Genomic DNA, 26,588 nt, shown 5'->3' on the forward strand with positions numbered 1-26,588 from the left:
CCGTAAACACAAGCGTGCACGAATTAAGTTACACAAGCACTAAACATATATGATGGTCATTATGCATGACACACTATTTGTTAACATGTCATGTTAAACACGATTACCTTCATGACGATGAGTGTCGCTCAACGCTCTCCGTCGTCGACTCGTCTCGAACTCCTCTCCTGATCGCGCGCGCGCGCACAAACACACACACACACACACACACACACGAAAGAGTGACATCAGCAGCGAACAGCCAATCGCATGCCCTGAAACAAGAGCATCGTAATTCACTTCTCGCGAGAGACTTAAGCGCTATTCAATACTCTCATCTGAAGATTCGAGTGAAGAATATAAAATACATAAACGCATTTAGACAGCAAGAAGAAAATATCTTGCTATAACAAGAATATTTGTTTGTCTTATTTATACTCAACATAAACCAACTAAAGACTATAATAAAAAAATTATATAAAAAATAAAAATAAACAAATGCAGTAAAAACGTAAAAATGTATAACAAATTAAAATAACTTTTAATTTTAAAATGCTATTTACTCCTGGGACGCAAAGCTGAATTTTCAGCATCATTGCTCCAGTGTCACATTATTCTTTGGAAATCATTCTAATATGATTAAATGCCCAAGTAACATTTTTTATTATCAAAGGATTATCACCATCATCCCTGGAATAAATATATTTTTTAGATATTTACATACAATTATTTTAAATTGTAAAAAAAATAAAAAATGTTATAAGATACTTATTTCAAACGCTATATACACATCCTTCTTACCAGTCTTAAACTTTTGTGCCTGTGTAGACTTTATATGCAAAAGCCTCTAAGGGCCGTCTGACAATTTCTTATAAAAAAAGCATTTTTATCAGACATTTCAATTCAGACATCAATTGTGTTAATGCAGTTTAGTCTAGTCTTGGTAGGCCAGTAAACAAACTACAAAAAAGGGTTTGTTTCTGTTAAGGTCTTAAAACTATGGCTTGCAATGAACCATCCTATTGGACACTGAGAAGAAGAGCAAAGGACAAGGTGGATCAACAACTGCGGACAATACAAACTACAGCTTGGGGAGAGGAGTTGGGCTGGATGCACAGTGACAATACCTGTCAATGTCAAACTGAGGATGAAGACACATTTATGGACTGTGTCTCTCATATTGATGAGAATGAAGGTGTCAATATGGCAAGTGCTCTTGACGACAGTGAATCAGACACAGAGTCCGAATCTGATCCAACTTCCCTGGAAGACGATTTGGCAACTTGGGCAACTGAACAAAAAATCACACATGTTGCATTGAATGCATTATTAGATATACTGCGTCAGCACAGTTTAAATCTGCCAAAAGACTCAAGGACATTGCTGGGAACAATGCGTTTGAACCCTGAAATACAAGTCAAGGCTGGTGGTCAATATTACCATTTCGGATTGCTGAAATCCATTACAGAGGTGCTACATCAGAACATCGACATTCTGAGCAGCATTCACACGCTGGAGCTTCAGGCCAGCATTGATGGTTTGCCCCTCTTCAAGAGCTCAGCAACACAGTTCTGGCCCATTCTAGGAACACTGCAAAATATCAGACAAGAGGAACCAGTGACAATAGGTTTATTTTGTGGCACATGTAAACCTACCTCGCTAACTGAGTATCTTGAAGACTTCATCTCTGAAGTAAATGAATTGGCCAATGGATTCGAATTTGAAGGAGTGAGGTTAACTTTACATCTGTCATCAATGGTTTGCGACGCACCGGCTCGTGCATTCCTGAAAAATGTTAAAGGTCACACGGGCTATCATGGATGTGAAAAATGCACAGAGGATGGCGTGTACCTGGAAAACAGGATGACATTTCCAAGAAGTGACTTGCCTCGAAGAACCAATGAGAGCTTCAGAAACAAGACCGATTCTGATCATCACCGTGGTATCTCACCCCTTGAAGAAACGTCCCTGGATATGGTGTCTGGCTTCCCCCTCGACTACATGCACCTCGTGTGCCTCGGAGTCATGAGACGGCTTCTCCACTTGTGGCTGAAGTTGGGTCCTCTCACTTGTAGACTGTCGGGTTTTCACATAAACACATTATCAGAAAGGTTGGTGAATGCGCGAAGATATGTGCCCATGGAGTTTGCACGGAAACCAAGGGCACTGAGGGAAATTGATAGGTGGAAGGCAACAGAGTTCAGGCAGTTTTTACTGTATACAGGACCGGTCATGATGAAGGATCTCCTCACCACAGAGGTGTACAAAAACTTAATGCTGCTTTTTGTGGGAATCTTCATCCTGTGCAACAACAGTTTCATAGAAGATTACGGTGATTATGCAAATGAAATGCTAGTTCTTTTTGTCAATCACTTTGGGCAACTGTACGGTCCACAGTTCTTGTCGTATAATGCACACTCCCTCGTACATCTTGCAGATGATGCAAAAAAGCATGGCATTCTTGACAACTTCAGTGCTTTTAAGTATGAGAATCACCTAGTGTTGTCACGGTACCAAAATTTCAGTATTCGGTACCGATACCAGTGAAAATCCACGGTTCTCGGTACCAATTTCGGTACCAAAGCTTAATTTAGCTTAAATTTACATAATTATATTAAAGTGTATATCACAAAGATGGAAACTGTAGTATTAAAAACACTTTACAATAAGATTCCATTTGTTAGATAACATTAGATAAAATGACCTAACAAAAAAAACAATAGTTATATACTGTCACAATTATTCTCTTTTAGGGGTTAATTTAAAAATAATTTTTTTAAATCAAAAGTTAACATTATTTCTGTTAACATTATTTAATGCACAATGAATGAAGTGAACAAACATGACCAATCAAGTGTTTTGTATTAAATAACATTCACAAACATGAATTAATGTTGTACAAATATATTGTTCACTCAATGTGTTATGTTAGATATGCTAAGAGTTATCCAGCCAAGAATAAGACTAGAACTGCTTTTCTGACGGACTGATATTAATGACGGCTTTTTATTTCTCATCTCCATAAATATATCTAGTAGTAAAGCTAATGCAAGGGCTAGAAATCAATTAATAGGCCTATGTCACACTTCCTCGTCGTCATGGAGAGCGCAGTTCGCACAAGCGTTTGTACTCCCGTGGCGTCTGTCGTTGCTATGCATCCGTGAACGCACATGGAAAAGCGAGTGCGCCGCTTCTATTATGAGCGCGCTTGCCGCGCGCCATTTGAAATAACGCATCTGCACGCGCAAAAACATCAGCACCACATCAGCAGCAGCACCGCCGATCGCCATCAGCGCTTTTATGAAGAGGACGCAACTGCACGCGCTTCGGGCATGCACGCGCATCAAGTACCGGGTTTGAGAAAACCTGGTACCGTGACGTTTAAAAAAAAATTAGTACCGACTTGGTACCGAAGTACCGGGTCTTTTGACAACACTAGAATCACCTGAACAAAATCAAAAGACTTCTGAGGAAACCAACATGCCCTCTGAGTCAAATAATAAAAAGATTCTCAGAGATGTGAAGAAGCGGCAAAAAAACGCAGAAAACCAGGCCACATCTGCTCAAAAAACAGCATGTGAACGGTCCTCTCCCTGCATCCTTTCATGAGGCGACACAATATAAAGAGTTGAGGACAAGCCCTTACACTCTTAAACTAGACCAGGCAAACAGTCACGTCTACATCGGCGGCAAAGCTTCTAAGCTCCAGAACATAATTTCATTCAAGGATGAAGTTTATGTTGCCTACAGTACCTTCAACAACCAGGAATCTTTCTTTGACTATCCTCTGCCATCCTCTACACTCGGCATCCATTTAGTTGGCGACCTCTCAACAACCGTTGAGTTCTGCACGTTTGAGGAAATAGAAAACAAAATTTTTCTTATCCCATACCAACATCATTTTGTTGCAATTCCTCTTTTACATACAAATTTATTCTTTATCAGTGCTTTTTGTTACATAGTTTATGCATTTGAATTACATAGTTGAAAATTTTATCGGAGTAATTAAATAATATTGGTTTCAGGCTTGAAGAAAAAAAAAAAAAGAAAAAAAAAATGTACCTAATAGTGGAGTTTGAGGGAGAAGGTACAACTGGACCAATTGCCAAGTCATGGTACGCAGACGGCTACTCCTGGTGGCCTCCATATAAAGACCTTGACAGGGTGTTGAAGAGCGTCAGAACCATGGAGGAACCACAGCCAGAGAAAGGGTGGACCCGTCACAGAACCAGAATCCTGCATGAGTCAGGTAAGAGGAGATTATACTGTAAATTAAACATGATCTTGCCCAGCATACCTGTATTTCATTGATCAGAATCTTAATATTTTTTTTCTATACTGTAAAATGTGATCTCACATAGCTCTAATAAACAACATGTAAAAGCTCCAAAACTGTATTTCATTCGTCAGCATCTTTTCAAAATGTGGCCAAAAACTGGAAGAAGGCCAGCTACACATCTGACATAAATTCAGAGCCTGAAATTGCCAGAAAAAGGATTCCCAAGTAAGTAACAAGACAAAATAAATGGTTCAACACATGAAAATCCAATAATTAAGATATTTTTGATGAAATCTCTGAGCTTTCTGGCCATTCACATGACTTTAAACAGTGAAGAGCATCCAATTGTACTTTTTCTTTGTTTCCCTAGAAAGAAAACATGTTTTGATAGCATCTACTCATCAGATGATGAGGCACCAGAACCACCACCCCTTAAAAAAAGAAAAACCGCAGACAAAGAAAGTGTTCCTCCAGCACCGAAACCTCCAGCACTTCCAAAACGCACCAAAAAAAAAGGTAATGGAAAATAACTTAAAAAAAATGAATGTTAATGAAATGAATGCTATGAATAACAATACACTTTTCATGTCGACTCAACCAAAGGTCGAAAAAATATATCTACGATTCTGCAGAGGGTGTGTGGGGGTAGGGGGGTTAAAATTATGATTTTGACCTGAGATTTTGGGCCAAAACAAAATCTTTGGGTTTAGAAAGATAATGTATTTATTTTTACAGAGAGATTTGTAGTCTATTAGTAAAAATCTGTTGACTTCAGCAATCTTTGCTGCATGTGTCAATGGTGACAGTTCCAAAACAAATTCATCCATGACATTCAATATTATACTATTTTTTTATTTTCTGAAATTTGGTTGATTTGATGATTGATGAAATAAGTAAGATTAAAAGTGCATAACAGCCAGATTACAATAAACGAAATGTCCTTATTATTAGGTCCTGTTGTGCAAACTGAGGTTTTCCAGAGCAAAGCTGTTAACCCTTTAAGCAACTGTAAGTCTTAAGTTTCTCTTTTATCTTTTTTAATTTTTTTATCCAAATCTACAATGATTACTCAAAGCTACAACTATGTCAGCGGTTCTTCATCCTGTTCCTTGGAACTATGTAATTGTTGAAACATGCAGCTGCACAAATATATCAAAATGAACATTGCTAATGACCAAATAAACTGTCAACAGTATTTGTCAATCAGCAACAAAGGGAAACGGAAGAGCAACAGCAGACCTGGGGTGAGAGTCTCCCCAGCTTTCAAGGTACATTATTAGTTGTATCTGGCTGTTGGGTATGCTCAAATGAAAATGCTTTTTTGAAGTTTGTAAGTTATGCCCTGTCGCAATTACACATATTATAAGTGCAACCTACCCACTCTACCTTTTCTCAGCTCCAGTGTGTGTGTCTGAGGCAGAGCATTACGGAGACGGCTGGAGTGATGATCCACCGAACACACAAGGTACAAGAGCATAATCAGCGATGAGTAAATCAGAAACACATTCACAGAATTTAAATGCAATATAAAACTGAATAACATCATATTTTTGTTCAATCCATAGAGCACACATTTTCTGTCCTGAGAACATCAGGGGACAACCAAGGAAGAACACGGAGTAAGATTACTGCACATAAGTCCCACTTAAGTACATTTTACAATCTGACACCCCTCACCCAAATAGAGTCAGTTAACAGATCACAGTTCAAATTGCAATTGAAATGCACTTTAAAATAACTGCAAAATTTTTTTTGGACAAATGTAGCCAGACTCAAGGCACTGGGATGACTCAACATTATCCACCCTTGTTAAGATAGATTCTGAAATGAATTCTCAACTCCCGCTGAGTGTGAAGCAGGCCTTAGTGTGTTATTTTGCAAATTTAACAAGTGAATCTTAACTACTCCACCTTTCTCAGCTCCAGTGGGTGTCTCTCAGGCAGAGCATCATGGAGCCGGCTGGGGTGTTGATCCACCGAACACACAAGGTAAAAGAGCATTAATTACAATAGAAAAGGGAGAAAAAAATCTTATTCACAGCACAGCACAAAATCTAAAACGGTATATTTCATGATCCTTTCCATTCCATAGAGCACACATTCTCTGTCCTGAGACCCTCAGGTGATTGTGACCGCCAAGGAAGATCACAGAGTAAGATAAGAAATAATGAAAATAATAAAAACAACAAATAACTGACAGTGTCAGACACAGGCTGCGTTTACACTTGGCATTAAAGGGATAGTTCACCCAAAAATGAAAATGCTGTCATCATTTACTCTTCTTCAAGTTGTTCCAAACCTGTATGACTTTCTTTCTTCTGCTGAACACAAAAGAAGATATTTTGAAGAATGTCAGTAACCAAACAGTTAACTGGAACCATTGACTTCCATAGTACATTTTTTTTCTATTGGCTAAAGTACCCGGATGTCGGATGTTTGGTTACTGACATTCTTCAAAATATCTTCCTTTCTGTGCAGCAGAAGAAAGAAACTCATACAGGTTTGAAACAACTTGAAGGTGAGTAAATGATGACAGAATTTTCATTTTAAAGTGAAGTATCCCTTTAAAAACAATCTAATACATACATACACACACACACACATATATACATACATATAATTACATTATTTGTTCAATCAATAGTGCAAACCTTTTCTGTCCTGAGACCTTCAGGGAACCACCAAGGAAGAGAGGAGAGTATGTTTCCTACAAATTATATACGTATATTGTTTTATGCTGTTATGAAAATCATCAGCAGCATTTAAGTTTTTAGTTACCAAAATCTAGACCGTACCACGTACGTCATTTATCAATTTAAATGATCTTCTGTATTGCAGCAAGGGCAATTCTGGAAACACTAGAGAAAATGGACATGAAGATCAACCACCTGACTTCACTTGTCCAGTCTCTAGTGGGAAACAGACGCATTCTACCGCAGATGCAGAATGACGTCTTTCCACTCACATCTATTGAAGACCTAGACCGGCTGGAACAAAGTTTAGTTGACAGAGGGTTTATGCAGAGAATGGTAAGAATCAACTGAATTTTCAACCTACAACTAATAATGAAATGTACTGTGCATGTTTACACGCGTGTCAAAAGTCTGAGATTATCAATATTAAGATCAAGATTGTAAAAAAAATAAAATAATAATAATTAAAGAAGTTTCTTCTGCTCAGCAAGGCTGCAATTTACTTGATCAGAAATGCAGTGAAAACAGTAACAGTTAAATATGATTAAACCTTTCCATTTTAATATATTGTCCAATGTATTTTTTTCTCATCAAATCTGAATTTTCAGCATCATTACTCCAGTCTTCAGTGTTACATTATATTCTAATATTCTGTTTTTCTCATTGGTTAATAGCCATTATTATTGGTGCTCAATCATTGATAATGGTTATTATCAATGTTAAAAATAGTTTTTGCTGCTTCATATTTTTGAGGAAACAGTTAAATCCTGTTTTTAGGATTATTTGATGAACAGGTCATTATTTAATGAACAGAAAGTTCAAATGAAAGTTCAATTTATTTGAAATGTGAAGCTTCTGAAATGTAATAAATGTGTTTGTCATTTTTTAACATTGCTGATTAAAATGGTTACTTACCTAAACTTTTGAATGGTAGTTCATCACAGTTTCCACAAAACTATGAAACAGCACAACTGTTTTCAATATTGATAATAATCAGAAAGGTTTATTGAGCAGCAAATCAGCATAATGATTTCAAGTGCTGCTGAAAATTCAGCTTTGCAAAGCAGGAATTGCTTTTCAAAATAGAAAACAGTTCTTATAGTCAATGAACAGACTTTCAAAAACATTACAAAATAAGAATTATTCCAAACTTTTGACGGATACTAAGAAAAGTGCAGAAGAGGTCCATCTATATGCTCTCTAATATTACTTAAAATTTACCTGTTGAAGGTGAGCAGATTATCCATCAGTGGCGGGCCAACAATGAAGAAGACCGTGTGGAGAATCTGCTTCAAGGTCTTCACCACGAACGTCGCCCGGGAACTGAACTGGTGCGGGAGAGGAGACAAGCGGGGAATAAAGTCATCAAACGTCGGCTCACTCTTAATAGGCAAGTTCAAATGTTGTACAGATATGCATTAGATTTGATGGCGGGAAGTTAGTCAGTCAGGTAGGTTATAAGTACTTGCTAACATGTTCATATGTAAGGAATAATTGACTTCAGGCCGTTGAATTATTAGAAAAATAATGCACACCCGAGGTGGTAATGCGGTCACGACGCGAAGCGGAGTGGCCGTTACACCTCGGGTGTGCATTATTTTTCTAATAATTCAACGGCCTGAAGTCAATTATTCCGCTTATACTACAGTTACCACACCTCGAAACATTGTTCAGATTATGTATTTCAAGACGTTTGTAAAGTTTTTGTCATTAAAACGCTCTTGTATGTAGGACTAATTTCTTACGCATCTAATCCCATGCCTCCGTTGCTAATTCCAAAACGTCATTTCAGAGTTAGTAACGGAGGTTTGAGCCGCTGATAGCAGACTAATGCTGAGTTAGGGTTAGGTAGAGTTAGTAACGGAGGTTTGAGCTGCTGATAGCAGACTAATGCTGAGTTAGGGTTAGGTAGAGTTAGTAACGGAGGTTTGAGCCGCTGATAGCAGACTAATGCTGAGTTAGGGTTAGGTAGAGTTAGTAACGGAGGTTTGAGCCGCTGATAGCAGACTAATGCTGAGTTAGGGTTAGGTAGAGTTAGTAACGGAGGTTTGAGCCGCTGATAGCAGACTAATGCTGAGTTAGGGTTAGGTAGAGTTAGTAACGGAGGTTTGAGCTGCTGATAGCAGACTAATGCTGAGTTAGGGTTAGGTAGAGTTAGTAACGGAGGTTTGAGCCGCTGATAGCAGACTAATGCTGGGACACACGACTAGCTGACACATTCTCTGACTGTTTTCATCGACTGCAGCAGATTTTAAACACCGACTTTGAACACAGACTGAACGCGCTGAACACGCGTTTGGGCATGATCAGTCATATAAGTATCAAATTACATTCATAACCGGCCTTAAAGTGTGTTCCCGGCTTTATGCAGTTATTAATGCAGTTATTAGAGAGAGATGTTGCAATAATGAGACAGAAAAGCATGTGCGTCATTATTATTATTTATTAATTAATTCAATCGTTTTAATTAATTCGTTAATTCTTTTTTTTTCCTATTATTGACAGATGACAGTAGACTAGCCAAATAAATGAAACCCAAAGCCCTTTTAACAAGTAGGCCTATCAATAATTATTTATTTGTTAAATTATCTGCAATAAAAATCCGTGCTGCAGGACTATCCATTTATTAGCCTATATTCAGTTTAATTTTCTATTGATTATAGATAGGACTTTATAGTTTATTTATTCAAATTAAACTGCATGTTTCTATTGATTGTGAAGCTAGACATTGAAAATTGCAGATCAAGCGCATGGGGCGAAATGCTTTTTCTTGTTATGATTTGTATCCGATTTTCCGTTATTACAGTTGACTACGCGAAGTGATATGGAACTGTAATGCGGTCAAGACCTGCCTGGAACTACTTTAGCCGTGCGTTTCCCTGAAAATAATGCACACCTTAGAACGTTCGTCAACCAATCAGATTCAAGCATTCAACGGCCCTGTAGTATAAGAGGTAATAATCAAACATGTAATACCAACAGCATCGTGCCGTTTTCAAAAATAGTTAGCAATTATAATAGCTTGTTAAGAACTTAAATGAGGTTTAAAACATCTAACATTAAACGTTCAGTTAAATAAGTAGCCTATTGGCCAACCACAGAAACGTGCACGAAACAACGTGCTCACTACCTAACAGGTGATTTAAATTAACATAACGTAATTTCAAAGTTATTACATAACCGACCACAAACGCAATTAGTATAAAAAATATTTGATTTATAAGCCAATCTTTCCTCACAACTCGTCAGGACACATTCTCCACGCAGCTTCAGCAGTTTTACGTAGACTCACTCAGGAAGAGCTTGACGCATGAACTCTCTGCACGTTTGATATCTTTGACCAATTTATTCGGATAAAAAAAAAAATTTAAAGTGTCTTTTTTCTTTTTTATGCAGCTTCAGCCATGAGGAATCCCGTCCTGCTGTCGCCAACGGAAGCAGAGGCAGAGAAATACATCAAAGATTTCCTACGCTTGGCCCCAGGGAGGGTGTAATTTATGTTATTAATATTTGTGTATTGTAGGAATATAGAGTGTATTGTTTTATTTGAATAGCCTACGTTAATATGGCGTTCTGTTAATGTGGCCTTTTATAATTAATTAAAAATGAATATAAATGATTAATTATAATGTTGCCTATAATAAATGTATTTCTAAAAACGACAGCAAATTGCGTGTTTTATTCTAGGTTCAGGAAAGCGTGGTTACTTCACGTACACAAAACAACTTGCTATAATTAACAGGTGATTATCATATCTAACCCAATCAACATAACGTAATTTTAAAGATATAACCGATCACAAACGTCACACAATTAGTATTAAAAATATATTTGTTTTATACATACCTCAAGCACATGTTTCCTCACAACTCGTCAGCACGTCTTCTCCACGCAGCATCAGCAGCACATGGTTTAATGTAGACTCACGCAGGAAGAGTATTTTCCAAGCCAGGTAAAAGTACATATTTACCGTGTTTGCAAGTATTTTTTTAGAAGAAGCAGTCGAGCAACAGAAGAGGACAGCAGATTGTAAGTTTTGTTTTCTCATTAGATTTTAGCGCTGTTTGCCGTTGCTAGGAAACATTGTTTTGTTTGCAGTGTTTAACGTGGTAATCGCCTTCTGAAGTTGCGTTTGTTCTCGTACAGCGTGAAAATTTGTAGTGGCTGTGTTTTATGGGAATTAATTTTGTTAATGGAAGGAATTATATCTGTAAACGATGTATGGGCTACATAAATCAGATGTCTTGGAGATGTATGGACATCTGATGAACATCTTTAAAAGAGCGGATTGTCGACGTTCTAAATTATTTACGTCTTATTTACATAGCCTAGACGTCGTTCTAACAGCTGGCAAGGACGTCTCGGCGACGTTAAGCATATGAGCACACGCCCTAATATAAACGTCTTCCAGATGAAAACGACGACGTCACACAGATGTCTGCGCGACGTGCGTGTGCTATCTGGGGATTAATGTTGGTAAAACACAGTTACTCTCGTATAACTATAGAGTACCTAACGAAATTAAAAACAGATACCCCTTGGTATGGCAAACTGAATCTTTTAAGTATCTCGGCATCAATATGCCAAAGGATCTCATGAAACTATTTGAATGTAATTATTTACCTATATGTAAAAAAATTAAGGAAGATATAGGAAGATGGAACCTAATTCCTTTTTTTTGTCTCAGTTCAAGGATTGAATCTATTAAAATGAATATTTTGCCTAGATTATTATACCTATTCCAGACCCTACCAATAATGATTAACCGAAATCAATTTAATGAATGGGAAAAGATGTTATCAAGATATATATGGCAGGGTAAAAGACCTAGGGTTCGTTTTAAAACGTTACAGCTAGCTAAAGAAAAGGGGGGTTGGGGATTACCTTCTTTAAGAGATTATTATTTTGCAGCACAGATGAGAGCCATGATATGTTGGTGCAACCCATCCTATGAAGCTCAATGGAAAAATATAGAGGAGAAAATGTCGTCCATCCCTATACAGGCAACCCTTGCTGATAGCAATTTACAAGGTCACATAAATGTTATTGATAACCCATGGGTAAAATGCACTCTTAATGTATGGAAAACTATTATTCTAGAATATAAATTAAAGAAGGATATTGTGCCTCTTAAATGGTGTGCATACGAATCAGAGTTTACGCCAAACAGATTAGATACTAGATTTAAGGACTGGACGGATAAAGGATTAACAGTTTTATGTAATATAATAAAAGGTGACACAATAACTAGTTTTGAAACACTCAAAGAGAAATACTCATTAGAAACACAAGACTTCCACCGATTTACAGATGCGAAATTTTGTTAATATGAAGATGAAGAATGTGGCGGGGACAGGGTGTAATGATTCCTGTCTTGTGTTTCCCTCGTCTTGTGTGGACTTTAGTTATTTCCGGTTCTGTGTCATGTTTTGTAGTCCTTTGTAGTTTTTCTAGTTTATTAGCTTGTTGGTCCCTGTGTATTTATAGCTCTTGTGTTTCACTTGTTACTTTGTCAGTTGTTGTACATGTAAGGGTTGCTTCTAGTCTTGTTATGCTCGTGGTTTTGTTTCTTTATCCCTGAAGTTCTTCATTATTTGTTCTATGTCTAGGCTATTTCATTAAAACCTTGCGTTTAGATCCTCGCTTCCGCCTGCTTTCTCCAGCATCTTACACAGGGAAAGTTATAATAGAATTGTTCAGAAAAGCATACAACTCAGATTCGTTTGGTAGAATTATTTCATGCATATATAAATGTCTGTTAAATCTTAAAACGCACTCGACTTCTTATATTAAAACAAAATGGGAGAAGGAAGGAGGAATAAGTATATCTGAGGAAGAATGGACAATAATATGGAGGTATCAATGGAAATGCTCCAGGTCGCAGAAATGGAGGGAGTTCGGTTGGAAAAATTTGATAAGATATTTTATTACACCCTCTCAGAAATCATATCATGGTAGTAATGCCTCTATATGCTGGAGAAACTGTGGAAACCAAAATGCAAACCATTACCATGTTTTCTGGGATTGCTCTGCTATTAAGGATTATTGGAGAGGAATACATAATGCTTTACAAGATATTTTTAAATGTGTAATATCATTTGATAGTAAAACCTTATATTTTGGATATATAGGCCTACCTCAAGAATGGTTAAAAAGAGATAAATATTTAATGAATATATTGCTGGTGGCTGTAAAAAAGAGCTTTACCAAAAAATGGTTGTCACACGAGAGCCCTAACCTAAATGCCTGGATGGAAATTATAATGGACATTTACAATTTGGAGAAGATGACAGCATTTTTAAAACCATAATCTGGAACAATTTGCTTTGTGTTGGGAAAAATGGACCAAATATGCAACATCTCAAAGACCTGATTTCATTTTCTAGGTAATATTTAGAATTCCCAGAAAGACTACTCCCTACATGTACATAGTTCTTTTCCTCATTTTTGTTGTTGCTTTGTTTAAAAAAAAAAAGAAAAAAAAAAGTTTACATTTCTGATGAAAAGATGTACGGAAAACACGACTGTATGGTGTATGTATGGGCATATGAATGCATTTGTACGTTGTGTATGTTTTTGATATGAAGATATCCGATATAGTATCTGATGTACATCTGATTGAAGTGTAATGTTTACATTAGAAAAAGTAAATAAAAAAATAAATACAATTAAAACTTTAAAGTGTACTGTACTAAATTTAACTTGCCTTCCTCAAAGCGCTGACACAAAATAGACTCACGGAAAATTCGTGAGTCATGCACTGAGCCAGGCCATTTGGCATCCAAACTTGTGATCATGCATTCATGATCACAAGTCATCTGCAGATGAAATGGACAGTAAATAATTGTCCTATCTGTTAGTTACTATTTATTTAAAGATTGATCTCAATGCAAATAAAATTTCACATAGGCTATATAGTAGCCCTACCTGAACATTAAGGCTGTGAAAGGCCTTTCTGTTCACATAATCTGCCTCATGTTCTCCTAGAGCTGTGGAGATTGCAACATGTGTGCAGTCTATTGCTCCTATGACTCTAGGGAATCCTATCATAGGAATTAAAAATATATATTCAAAAATCATTCTTAACAGGTAGCTACTGCAGACTACTGTATAATAGATTTGAGTGTGAAATATGCTTTTTTGAAGAAGAAAAAAAATTTGTGTGAAAGGTTAAATTTGTTCATGTGATGTCACCCTATCAAGATATCTTACCGGCAATTTTATAAAAGCCCTCTTTTATGGACATGGCCGATAAATGTCCAGGGAACACAATGAAGCTATTTATGTACCCCTGCAGAGCGAGGACCACCTTGCGAATGGTTCGACAGACCGTGTTTTTCCCTAGATTCTCTGCATCACCGACCGCATACAAGTATGTACCACTTGCAAAAAAACGCAATGCAATACATACCATTTGCGGTACAGTAAGGGCATGGCTTCGACGAGTCACATTTGTTATGTGCGGCTCAAGAAGTTCACAAAGATAAGACATTCCTTCCGCGGAAAATCTGTATCTTTCATACAAGTATCAGGAAAGTCAAATGGATTTTGTCTGTCCCTAAAAACTCTTTCTCTACGAAGTGCTCGTCTAACAATTGCGCGGAGATGTCCACAGGATTTGGGAGAAAAGGTGAAGCCATTGCAACAGAGAACAGACGCTGGGAATTAGTTACGTCACCTATATGTTTCTTTGCTCACAGCTGATTGGTCAAACTTCAGTCTGAGATCTTGAATCCAGAACATAACCTGCCCCGGAGCAGGTTAGCCGTGCAGCGTAAGATACCATGGCGACAAACACCGATTAAAGCCAAGCTACTTTGATAGTACCTAAAACCCAGGGTTGGCGGAAACTAAACTGGAACATAGCTGGCTAGCCACCTAAACCGGCTTCATGGTATAGGCCCCTGGTGTCTTATTTTTTTCTGCTTGCGTGAAACTTGTCCGCTTCTCCACGGCAAAAACAACAACATGCCTGTACTCCCCGTGACTCACTTGAAGCGGCTCGTTAAAATATTTCCCGCCACTGCGTACTCCTTCTTTCACTGCACTGACATTATGGATGTAGTCTGTAATACAATCTTCATCTTCGGAAAAGTCCGTTATGACTCTTTTTGCTGGATTTGCCATAGTAGCCCTTCTTCCTTCACCATCTTCGCTTAATACGCTCAAATTCCCATAAACACTTTCACTTCAGAACTCGTGATGTGTAGAAGGGCTGTGAATCTCTGGGTAGACAGCGAATCGATTCGATTCATGATTCACACACAGCAAAAACTCCAGTGTTAAATTAACACTCCTGGGAGTATGTATGAGACCACACTTGTAGAGTGTAAAGTGTTAAAATATGAGTGTTAAATTAACACTCAAGAGTGTTAAAGTTAATGAGATAATTAAGTGATTAATTTAGTGATGATTGATCATTATTGAAGACACCTGATGTTAACAAGCAGAATCACTGATGGAGAAAATCACAAATTGTAAGCCACCGTTATAGAGTGCCGAAGTAATGACGTCACTTTGTAGGCCAACCCGGAAGTTAGCGGCGCATGGGTTCCCTCGATCAAAAAGCAATGCATTTTCCCCATAGACTTTTGGAAAATCGCAAAAAATAAGATCTGTGTTCAACAAAGAGTTGTGACCCTTACACGTTTTGTCTATCAAGATAATCTTTACAAGTTAATCCAAAATGTATACATTTTGAAGCCTAAATAAAGCCGTCGGATATAAAATGCTAATGGTAGGCTATCAACGGACTACAGCACACCATGGTCGCGGATCAACGTCATCATCAAGCTTCCTCAAACTCACTCACTCGCTCGCTCATTATGATCTGCACTGTGTATGAACCTATGTTTTACAGTCTATGGTATGAACCTATTTTTACAGTCTATGGTATGAACACTTATCCACTTTTTCATGAGAAATACTGCCCCTTCTGTTTTTCAAAAAATGTTAGAAACTAATTTTGTTTATGCGTGCCTCTCTGAGATTTTTTAAATCTTTTGTTAATGTTTTATTTATTCGTTTATTATTTTGTTAGTTTATATAAACCTTAATATTATTTTCTTTGTGATTAAGATTATTATGCCTGATCATTGTGCCCCAAATAAACTTTAAAGATTATCTTTCACTGTATTATGTTTGATTGTATGTTTGCATACCATTAATTCGCCAGGAAAAAAAACGCGCTTTAACCATCTCAGAAGCACTAACGTTAGCTATGGCCGTATCAATTTCCATGTCCTTTTTCTTAGACGATAGAAAAACCATAGATCGAAGAGAGAACAACTATAAATCTGGACATGAACAGTGCAGCTTAGATGCTGGTTTACTTGCCGGTATTGTAAGGGCCAGCATGAGGTACAAGGTTAATCGAGTAAGTAAAACTAGGGAGAGATAGAGGAGTTATAATATGTATTTAAGATAACTATGTATTTAAGATAACTATACAAATAATCTCTGAACAAGCATAACGCAGTTCAATTCCAAACATTTAATATAATAGTTGTATATAATTATATATGTTGAATTTAAAGAGAATTGTCAATAGCAAATGCTTATTATAATATATTATAATTAAACCATATATGTTCCCTAAATAAACCTCATTTTGTTAACATTTTCTATTTTTACCTGGTAATCCACAAGCCCCAATGTGAGAGCCTGTGTAGTAAATTTTATCTCACATTCACATTACTGTGAGCTGTCTGGAGTGTAGTTACAATAGTATACAAGTAGTATGCAATAGTTTAACATTTAATTTGTGTATTTGTCAGACAGTCAACTTACAGTGCATTAAGGCTATACATATCAGCGTGTTCTCTGGGAATTGTCCACGTTTATATAGCACATTAAATATAGTTAACATTTACTACTAAAATAACAAAGATTAATATCATTGCCTGCTTTAACTACCGGCAATGCTGTTTACAAATACAATCATATTATTATAGGTGGGTAAAAGCCAAGTTCACAAGGTGCAGGACCCACCCTATCTATAATTATATCCAAACAAGTTACAATAAAAGTCAATAAACCAGGTATTATTTTGAATATTTTAATTAAACACATTTCTCAACGTAACGTTAGCCTTTAATAAAACTGCAGCGGATCTAATCTATTAAACAGTGGCAAAGTAAACAAGCTTTTAGATATTTTAAGAGAAAGACAAAAGGTATTTTAGCTGTTGATTTGGTTATGAAAAACGTTTATTCTTGCTACTGCTAGCCTTTTTTACTCCATCTGGCACGAACCCAGAGTCTCCGCTGGATAACATCGGACGGAAAACAAACGAGATTTCATTCGATGACTTGTGGTTGCATCTCGGGACAAAACAAAAATAACGTTATGTAGGCTATATTAACTGAAAGGTAAACTTCTAAGAACGTGAAGCTGAAACGCGGGCTAGTGAGAGATTTCATGTTTGTCATGATGACGTCTAAAGTCTCCGCCAAAGGATGTAGTCCCTTTTAGCAACTTGTTAGCAACCACCGTTTTTAAGACACAATAAAGTTTTAAAAAATCACAAGCAGGTTATAACTGGTGTGTTTTATGTCATAGATCAAAACGTGAAAATATTTAGAGGCTTTGTTAACCACAGACCTTATTTCAGGCGATTTAGCAAAAACCCATTCAAAAAACCCATAGACTTTAGGGCGAGGGAACCCGTAGTGCTAAAATGCTAACTCACTTCCGCGTTTTGGCCTACAAAGTGACGTCATAACTTCGGCACTCTATGGTGATGGGTGTTTGCTTTAGTTGGGCTCTTGACCCTTACATGTTTACTTTAAATTTTGCTTGTCTGCTGTTATTGATTTATAACAGTCAGATGAACAAAGAAAAAATTTGATCTGATGGTGTTGGTTATGTTTTGACATAATCATGTTGTGATCTGAAAAACTAAACTTATTGAGATAGTTTGGATTTGTTAATTACAGCAGCTCTGTGATTCTACAGCATATGATTTTCAGTATTTTTCATGTAATCCAAAATATTTAATAAACATTGTTCTGATCAAAAGACTTTCAAATTAATGAATTTATTTAGAAACACAGACATCAATAATCAGCCTGTCAATCTCAACAATGGTGACAATAATAAAGCATGTTGCAGTGGCTGCCACCAATCACAACTCATTCATGGCTCCCATCATGCATTGCGGTATGAATAAATTATGATCTGAATTGTCTATGTAATTTACTTTTCCTAATTGAATATTCTGCTCGTCACCATTGTTGAGATGCATAGACTGAATCTTGATGTCTGTGTGCCTAAAAGAAAGATTTTTTTTTTCAAAACAACTTTTAAGAAGTCTTTTGTATTATATCTAAAATTCTGGATATTTATGCAGAATCAAAGTTATGCTGTAACCAACAACATAAATCTAAGTCAGAAATATGAGTTCAGTGATCAAGTTCAAATGACGATTGTCATAATATAACCAACACCATCAGATCACTTTTTTTCTTTGTTCATCTGGCAGTTATAACTCAGATACAACAGCCAAACAATATCTAAAGTTAATAATATAAGTCAAGTCAAGTCAAGTTTATTTGTACAGCGCTTTTCACAATACAGATTGTATCAAAGCAGCTTCACAGTATTAAATTAAAATAATACAACAAAGTTTGTTTCAAGAGGAATTTATTGATTGATAAAATTAGATTAAATATCCCCAAAATATCCCCAACTGAGCAAGCCAAAGGCAACAGTGGCAAGGAACCGAAAAACTCCATCAAGTGACCTAATGGTGTCCTAAAACTCCATCAGGTGACCTAATGGAGAAAAAAAAAACCTTGGGAGAACCCAGGCTCAGTCGGGGGCCAGTTCTCCTCTGGCATTTATGAACTAGAGGCCAGATTGTAGTTTGAACTGTAGGATTATATGAATGCCTGGCTGAAGAGATGCGACTTTAATCTAGTTTTAAACTGGGAGAGCGAGTCTGAGCAACGAACAGTATCAGGAAGACTATTCCAGACTTTTGGAGCCAAATGTGAAAATGCTCTCCCTCCTTTGGTGGTTCTGGATATCCTAGGTATGACCAAAAGCCTTGAATTTAGTGATCTTAAAGAGCGCGATGGATTATAGGGTGATATAAGATCCGTTAAATAGACTGGAGCTAAGCCGTTTAGGGCTTTATAAGTCAGTAGCAATACCTTGTAATTAATACGGAACTTTATAGGTAACCAATGCAGTGATGATAAAATCGGTGTTATATGATCATATTTTCTTGATCTCGTAAGAACTCTAGCGGCGGCATTTTGGACTAACTGTAGCTTGTTTATTGAGGATGCAGGACAACCAGCTAATAAAGCATTACAGTAATCCAGTCTCGAGGTCATGAATGCATGAACTAACTTTTCTGCATTAGAAACTGATAGCATATTACGTAGCTTAGCAATGTTTCTAAGGTGGAAAAAGGCTGTTTTTGTAACATATGAAATATGATTTTCAAAAGACAGGTTGCAATCGAGTATAACACCCAGGTCTTTTACTGTAGAGGATAAAGTAACAGGACATCCTATGATGTTAAAGTTGTATTGTGCGAGGTTTTGTGGGCGGTTTTTTGAACCGATAAGTATTACCTCTGTCTTGTCTGGATTTAATAAAAGAAAATTACGCGTCATCCAATCTTTTATATCTTTAACACACTCTGTCAATTTGGAAAATTTAGCGTTTTCATCCGGCCGTGATGAAATATATATTTGAGTGTCATCAGCATAACAATGGAAACTAATTCCATGTTTCCTTATAATATTTCCAAGTGGCATCATATATATGGAAAATAACAGAGGGCCTAATACAGATCCCTGCGGCACTCCATAGTTTACTGGAGTTATGATCGATTTTTCTCCATTTAAATAGACAAAATGGTAGCGGTCAGATAGGTATGATTTGAACCAGCTTAGTGCTTGTCCTTGAACACCAGTATAATTTTGTAGTCGATCTAAGAGTAATGTATGATCTATAGTATCGAACGCAGCACTAAGATCAAGTAAAACTAGTATTGAGATACAGCCTTGGTCAGAAGCTAAAAGTAAATCATTTGTGATTTTAACAAGCGCAGTTTCAGTGCTATGATGCGGTCTGAATCCAGACTGAAACTTTTCATAGATATCATTTTGTTGCAAGAAAGAGCCCAGTTGAGCGGACACCACTTTTTCTAATATTTTAGACATAAATGGAAGATTTGAAATGGGTCTATAATTTGCTAGATTATTATGATCTAATTGTGGTTTCTTAATGAGAGGTTTTATAACTGCCAGTTTAAATGTTCTTGGAACATGACCTAAAGATAAAGACGAGTTAATAATATTGAGGAGAGGCTCTTCCACTACAGGTAACACTTCTTTCAGTAGTTTAGTTGGTATAGGATCTAATAAACATGTTGTTGTTTTAGATGAAGTGATAAGTTTATTTAACTCTTTTTGTTCTATAGTTGTAAAGCACTGTAATTGTTCTTGCGGGGTGATAATTGAAGCTGAATTATAAGGCGCGATTGAAGATTGAACGTTTACAATTGTGGTTCTGATGTTTTCTATTTTCTCAGTGAAGAAGTTCATGAAATCATTACTACTGAACTGTAACGGGATATTTTGTTCGGGTGACGTCTGTTTATTTGTTAGTCTAGCCACGGTGTTAAATAAAAACCTTGGATTGTTTTGGTTGTTTTCTATTAGTTTGCGGAGGTGCTCAGCCCTGGCCGCTTTTAGGGCCTTTTTATAACGTGACATACTGTCTTTCCACGCGATTCTAAAGACCTCTAAATTAGTTTGTTTCCATTTACGCTCTAAAATACGGGTTTCTCTCTTTAAAACATGCGTAGTATTGTTATACCATGGTGCTTTATTTTTCTCTCTGACCATTTTTAATTTAATAGGTGCAACCTCATCCAATGTTCTAGAGAGAATGGTGCTCATAGTGCTAGTTAGTTCTTCTAGTTCATCTGTTTGTTTGGGTTCAGGCAGCAGCTGAGACAGATTAGATAAGCAATTTGAGAAATTATCTATGGTGGATGGGAGGATTGTTCTGCCTGGTTGATAACGCGACGCCGCATGACATATTACAGCAGTACGTAATATGCAAGTTACCATGTAGTGATCAGTGACTTCATCACTTTGTGGAATGATATCTATATCGGTTGGATCGGTTCCGTGTGATATAATTAAATCGAGTGTATGATTAAGACGATGTGTTGGTCCGATGACGTTTTGCTTGACCCCAAATGAATTTAATAAATCTGTAAACGCAGCTCCTAACGCATCATTTGGATTATCTACGTGTATGTTAAAATCTCCAACAATTAATGCTTTATCGACATTGACTAATAGGTCTGAGAGAAAATCTGCAAACTCTTTTAGGAAATCAGCGTAAGGCCCTGGCGGTCTATATACGGTAGCCAAGGCTAGAGATAATAGGGATGTTTTTCTAACATCTAAGAGCGTAACATTTAGTACAAGTACTTCAAATGAAATAAACGTATAACCCGTTTTCTGAGTAACATTAAGAATGTCTCTATAGATTGTTGCAACACCTCCGCCACGACCAATCAGACGGGGCTCATGCTTATAACAGTATCCAGGAGGAGTAGACTCATTAATACCGAAATAATCATTTGGTTTAAGCCAGGTTTCAGTAAGGCAAAGTACATCGAAGCTATTATCTGTGACTATTTCATTTACAATAACTGCCTTAGGTGTGAGTGATCTAATGTTTAGAAGACCTAGCTTTAGAAATAGTTTTTGTTTACCAATAGCAACATTTTCTGTTTTAATAACAATTAGATTTTTCCTAGATCCTGCAGTAGATTTATTATTTGATCTCACTAAACGAGGAATAGACACGGTTTCTATGCAATGTTCTACACTAATATAAGGGTCAAGAGCCCAACTAAAGCAAACACTGATCACCATAATGGCGACTTACAATTTGACAATTTGTGAAAGAAAGATTTTTGCAAGTTCAGAAAGATTCAATTTTGATTCGATTAACAGTGTAATTCGATTCTATTCATTATTTGATTCTGTATATTTTAGGCATCCGAGCAAATAAATTATTTTTTTGAGAAATTCATGACCATTCAATTCAATACATTTGCAGCAACTTGATCCAGAACTTCAGTTCAGTAGCTTAACTTCTTAGGACTCTTCTGGCCTTGATGTATTTCAAGCAAGAAAAATAATACTACTTCTACATATTTAATGGACAATAAGTGTTTTTACTTTTATTGTAAACATTGCATATATTTACTGAACATACAGAAAAGTGCAGAAATACAACAAAGTGCAAGTAATACCACATAGAGTTCAATTAAAACATGAGCATAGTAAGAGAGATTTGAACAAATGGTTATGAAATGTTTTTTTTCCAACCTTACTTGAGTTTGTTTCCCCAAAGTATATTAACTGATCAACACACTTTGGCCGTAAACTGCTTCATGACACTATGTCTCCTGCAGTGCTGAAAACTCTTTCTGTGGCCACACTGCTAGCAGGAATGCAAAGAGAACTTCCTGCCAGATTTGTAAAGATTGGTAGTTCTGTCTCATGGGACTTCCACCATGAGAGTACCTGTGTGACCAACTCGTTCTCATCAATCTGCGTATAAATAACACGAATTTACACTTTCCAATTGTGTGTAATGCATACACAAAAGCGTGCATGTGTTTCCCATTAACTTCGGTGGCAGTCCAAATACCACAGATCATCTTCAACGGCAATGATGTCACCAGCGAGGCTCAGTTCCCCGTACATCTTCAAACTGGCAAAGTAAGGTCAACAATATTTTTTGTAATGACAATGATGGTGTTAACGGTATTATTTTAATTATTTCAGTGTTTCTGCATCACGTAACATGGACTCATGTGTCAAAATGGCAGCGTATGCATTTAAATGAGTTGTTAGTGGAACAGTGGGCTGCTCAGTTAGCACAGCTGGTAGCCTACTATTGACATTAGCATAAGCTAACTTCTACTGTATATAGACTTGTAAATAAATAAATTATGTTGTGGTAATGTTGTTTTTGTTGTTTAACCCTCTTCTGCTGAGATCTTGAAAGATCTGATAGTGTTTAATGTTCTGTTGGGATTTAAAGGGGCTCTGTTGTCTCAGTTTTGTGGGTCACCATTGTGCTGAAGAGAGCCTGTGCTTCAGTCCAGGTGAAAGCCAAGAGACATCGAGGATGTACTGCATGCTGCTTTATTCAAAATGCAGAAATCTATTGCAGTCATTTCTATTAACTTCTTCTTTTTTTCTTTTTCTTTTTTCTGTTTAATAAATACAATTTAATGAACACCTAATATCTATCATTGTCATGACACTCTTTTGTATGTTTTATATTAGAAACTAATGACTGAGTAAAACATCCTTGAAAAATGTATTCTAAGTACACTCAACTTATTATATTTTACAGCATAAATATATTGTAAATACACTTTTCAATCTAGGAAAATCTGCATTTCCTTACATATTATTCAATATATTGTAATATATATATATATATATATATATAACATTATATTAACGCAATATATTATTTCATATATTTTTCACCTAAATATATATTTACACCTTATAATATATTGATCATAAATATCTGGAAATATATTTTCGTTCGGTAAGGACACCCTCTGCCTTCTCTGCTAGCACTGGACTGTCCCTGTGTTAAAAGCAATGGAAATGCCACACAAGAAGTCAGTGGTAGTGGAATTGCAATGTTGGATTTCTGGTATGTTTGTATTTTTCTCTTTCTCTCTTTGAAGACTTAAAGGGTAACTAAACCCCTGGTCAGAGCCTGACTCCACCCACTGGCAATATTTGAAAAATGCTGGAAAAGTAGGCAGAGCCCAGTGGAGAGGGGGCGTGCATCTGTGACATATCTCTCTGCAGGCAAGGGCGTGGTTAGCTGGTACCCTCTGATGTCAGAGGGTACCACAACTTCCAATAGGAAAATTCAACTGCAGTAGCCACTGTTCAACCTGAAGAGGGCAGCACTCAGACGTTTTTACACCATATTTTGTAAAATTAAAACACTTTAAACACAAATGTAAAAAAAACTACTTGAATCAATGAACAGCACTAATAAAGCCCCATTCTTACAGATCATTAACTAAAAAAAGTTGGTTTAGGGTTTAGTTACCCTTTAAATATGCAGAGGCTTGAGGTAGAGACCTGCACTCCCGCGGGAGTCCCGCGGGACCCGCGGGACCCGACGCAAAACAGAGCGGCGCGGGACAAATTTTGAAAGGTCATTGCGGGAGCGGGCGGGATGATGAAGGTGCACTTGCGGGTGCGGGCGGGGGGGATGATACGCTGCACTCCCGCAAATTAAATATGAGTGTAAAGTAAAATATATAAATTATTAAAGTAGCGTACATAATTTGTAGTTGTGAGGGAGATTCTGTTTGGCAGCAATAAAAACGTTTTAAGCAGCCTAAACTTGGATGTTGTCGTTTGGGGTAGGGCCTAATCTCACGCACACTTGTTTAGAGACAATTCCTTCCGCTGCTCCGTGTTCGAATTCGAAAGCTTCAAGTTCAAAATAGACAGCATGGAGGAGGAAAAGAGCACCTCTAGTGCTTCAGATATAGGCCTAAGCGCTTCAGATGTAAGTACTTCTCTAAAGAAAGGCACATTTACTAAAAAAAAATTAAAAAAAATCACGAAACCTCAAATCAGACATTTGGCAGTCTTTTTCGGTTGTGCATGATGGAGAGGGGAATCAACTACCTTTTGCCTGTTGCGATAAATGCCAAAAGGTGTTAACATACAACGGACACAAATCGCATTTTTTTCCAAGACCTTTCGTGAGACAGAAAGTGAACATACATCCTGCCTGCCGTCTTGCGGGCATTTGCGGGCGGGAGCGGGACATAATATCACAGATGCGGGCGGGAGCGGGACTAAAAATGACAAATCTTTGCGGGAGCGGGACTGAACACTGCGGGAGCGGGCGGGAGCGGGACTGAAAATTGTGTCCCGCGCAGGTCTCTAGCTTGAGGGCCTTCTACAGGATTCATAGAGCATTGATGGGCAAGATTTTGCTCAACAGCCACTATTGTCCAGTTGGTGTCTAAGACAGAAAGAGGTCTAACAATGTTGGCAACAGGCGAGGCCACAAAACATGGACAACTTGTTGCCAGCTGAGAATACCGTCCAGTTGACATGTAATCACTGTCACGTGAGAGAAGCCATCATCCGTTGCAGGGAGTGTTTGACCTCAGAGTGGTTTTGTGCAGAGTGTGGTCAATTGGTACACAACACCACACTCTGCACTGTAGGCAAACCACCATGTATGGCTTTTATAAATACATTCCTTAATTACATTCATTTATGTTACACCCTGACCTAGACCCAGGCCGTCGTGACAAGGCAAGCAAACCAAGCAATTGCACTGTAAAATGTAATTAGTTGACCTTACTTAAAAAAAGTATGCAAACTCGTTGCCTCAAAAAAATTTAACAAAGTAATCTTAAGATTAGTGAGTTAGAAAAGCTTGTTTATTTTAAGTGTGCAGTACTAAATCAAGTAGTACCACTAGCAAGTTTTTTTTTTATGTTCATGTAACTTAATAGCCATGATTAGTGTTAACTTAGTTTTTTCATTTTGTGTGGATTGCTTTATATAAATTTAACCCCACTTAGAATTACTAAATACCTACAACTTAACACTTTTAGTTCTGCTCACTCATTTTTCAAGTTCACTTTAAATTAAAGAAACCAATTTCTGAGTTAGGTTTACTTTATCAATTATAGCACTGTCCTTGTACAGCATAATATTTAGAATTTCTTAAAAGTTTCCATTATACAAATTATTTATTTTTTTTTGGTTTAATTTAGGTTTTAGACACATTGACATCAAGACCTGATGAATTGGCCTGTGAATCTCAACAATGGTGACAATTATAAAGCATGTTGCAGTGCATTCTGGGTGCAACCAATCAAAACTCATTCATGGCTCCCATCATGCATTGCTGCATGAATAAATAATGAGCTTATGATCAGGGGTGATCTGTTTGTCACCATTGTTGAGATTCATACGCTAATTCTTGATGTATGTGTGTGCCTACATAAAAATAAAGAAAAAATTGACTTTTTAAAATTATTTGGATTTCATTGAAATGGCTAAAAATATTATGCTGTACCAGGACAGTGCTGCTATAATTAATAAAGTAAACCTAACTCAGAAATTGGGCTCTATATGAGTTCAGTGAATCAGGTCACATGATTGTGAAATAACGATTATGTTAAAACACATCCATCACCATCAGATCACCTTTTCTATTTGTTCATCTGGCTGTTATAACTCAGGTACAACAGCCAAACAAAATGTTAAATTAATGATATAAGGGTCAAGAGCGCAACTAAAACAAACACTAATCACCACAATGGTGGCTTAAAATTACGGTTTTCACCTTCAGCCAATAGTAGCTATTCAAGGGCGAGTCTTGGCGTGGCACTATATCGCCGTCTAGCGTAGAGTGGACTGATCTGTGCAGGTCCACAGGTCATAAACTTACGTTTTCTAAATGAATCCAGCTCAAGTAGACTGAGCTGGTAAGATTTTTTCAACCTCAAAGTACAAGTAACTTACTAAAAGTGAGTGTTAACCCTCTGGAGTCTGAGCGTTTTTTTGGGCCCTG

General features: G+C 37.0%; 1 protein-coding gene, 3 long non-coding RNA genes and 1 pseudogene across 11 annotated transcripts in view; 2 read left to right on the plus strand and 3 right to left on the minus strand.

Moving 5' to 3' along the window:
- The window catches only part of LOC309480392, a 36,802-nt gene extending 34,586 nt beyond the window's left edge, over positions 1-2,216 (minus strand). Inside the window, exons 1-4 of one of the 7 annotated variants that reach the window (XR_014199613.1) lie at positions 1,868-2,216; positions 1,420-1,764; positions 1,107-1,270; positions 108-254 (exon numbers count right to left, since the gene is read on the minus strand). This is a non-coding gene — a long non-coding RNA (uncharacterized lncRNA). Of the gene's footprint in view, positions 1-107; positions 255-1,106; positions 1,271-1,419 lie in introns of all 7 variants that reach the window. The other 6 variants (XR_014199614.1, XR_014199615.1, XR_014199616.1 and 3 more) reach the window with 6 other exon arrangements.
- The window catches only part of LOC309481292 (putative nuclease HARBI1), a 64,646-nt pseudogene extending 50,056 nt beyond the window's left edge, over positions 1-14,590 (minus strand). Inside the window, exons 1-3 of the transcript in view lie at positions 14,163-14,590; positions 13,878-13,993; positions 13,657-13,768 (exon numbers count right to left, since the gene is read on the minus strand). The product of the transcript in view is annotated as a putative nuclease HARBI1 (transcript). The remainder of the gene's footprint in view (positions 1-13,656; positions 13,769-13,877; positions 13,994-14,162) is intronic.
- On the plus strand, positions 4,036-6,450 carry LOC309480251 (uncharacterized protein; the record flags this gene model as incomplete). The annotated part of the gene is made up of 9 exons (XM_082144663.1): positions 4,036-4,228; positions 4,390-4,483; positions 4,629-4,774; positions 5,210-5,266; positions 5,452-5,526; positions 5,655-5,723; positions 5,824-5,877; positions 6,178-6,246; positions 6,350-6,450. 9 exons carry the CDS (start codon positions 4,036-4,038, stop codon positions 6,448-6,450), a joined length of 858 nt encoding a protein of 285 aa, XP_082000789.1.
- On the plus strand, positions 7,201-10,786 carry LOC309480403. The gene is made up of 3 exons (XR_014199632.1): positions 7,201-7,286; positions 8,181-8,340; positions 10,347-10,786. It is a non-coding gene; the product is annotated as an uncharacterized lncRNA (long non-coding RNA).
- Positions 7,201-11,412, minus strand: LOC309480400. The gene is made up of 3 exons (XR_014199629.1): positions 10,797-11,412; positions 8,172-8,278; positions 7,201-7,244 (listed from the first exon to the last, which is right to left on the minus strand). It is a non-coding gene; the product is annotated as an uncharacterized lncRNA (long non-coding RNA).
- Positions 14,591-26,588: the final 11,998 nt, after the last annotated feature.

Source organism: Leuciscus leuciscus, assembly GCF_965113295.1.
Source record: "Leuciscus leuciscus genome assembly, chromosome: 18".
NCBI lineage: Eukaryota > Metazoa > Chordata > Actinopteri > Cypriniformes > Leuciscidae > Leuciscus > Leuciscus leuciscus.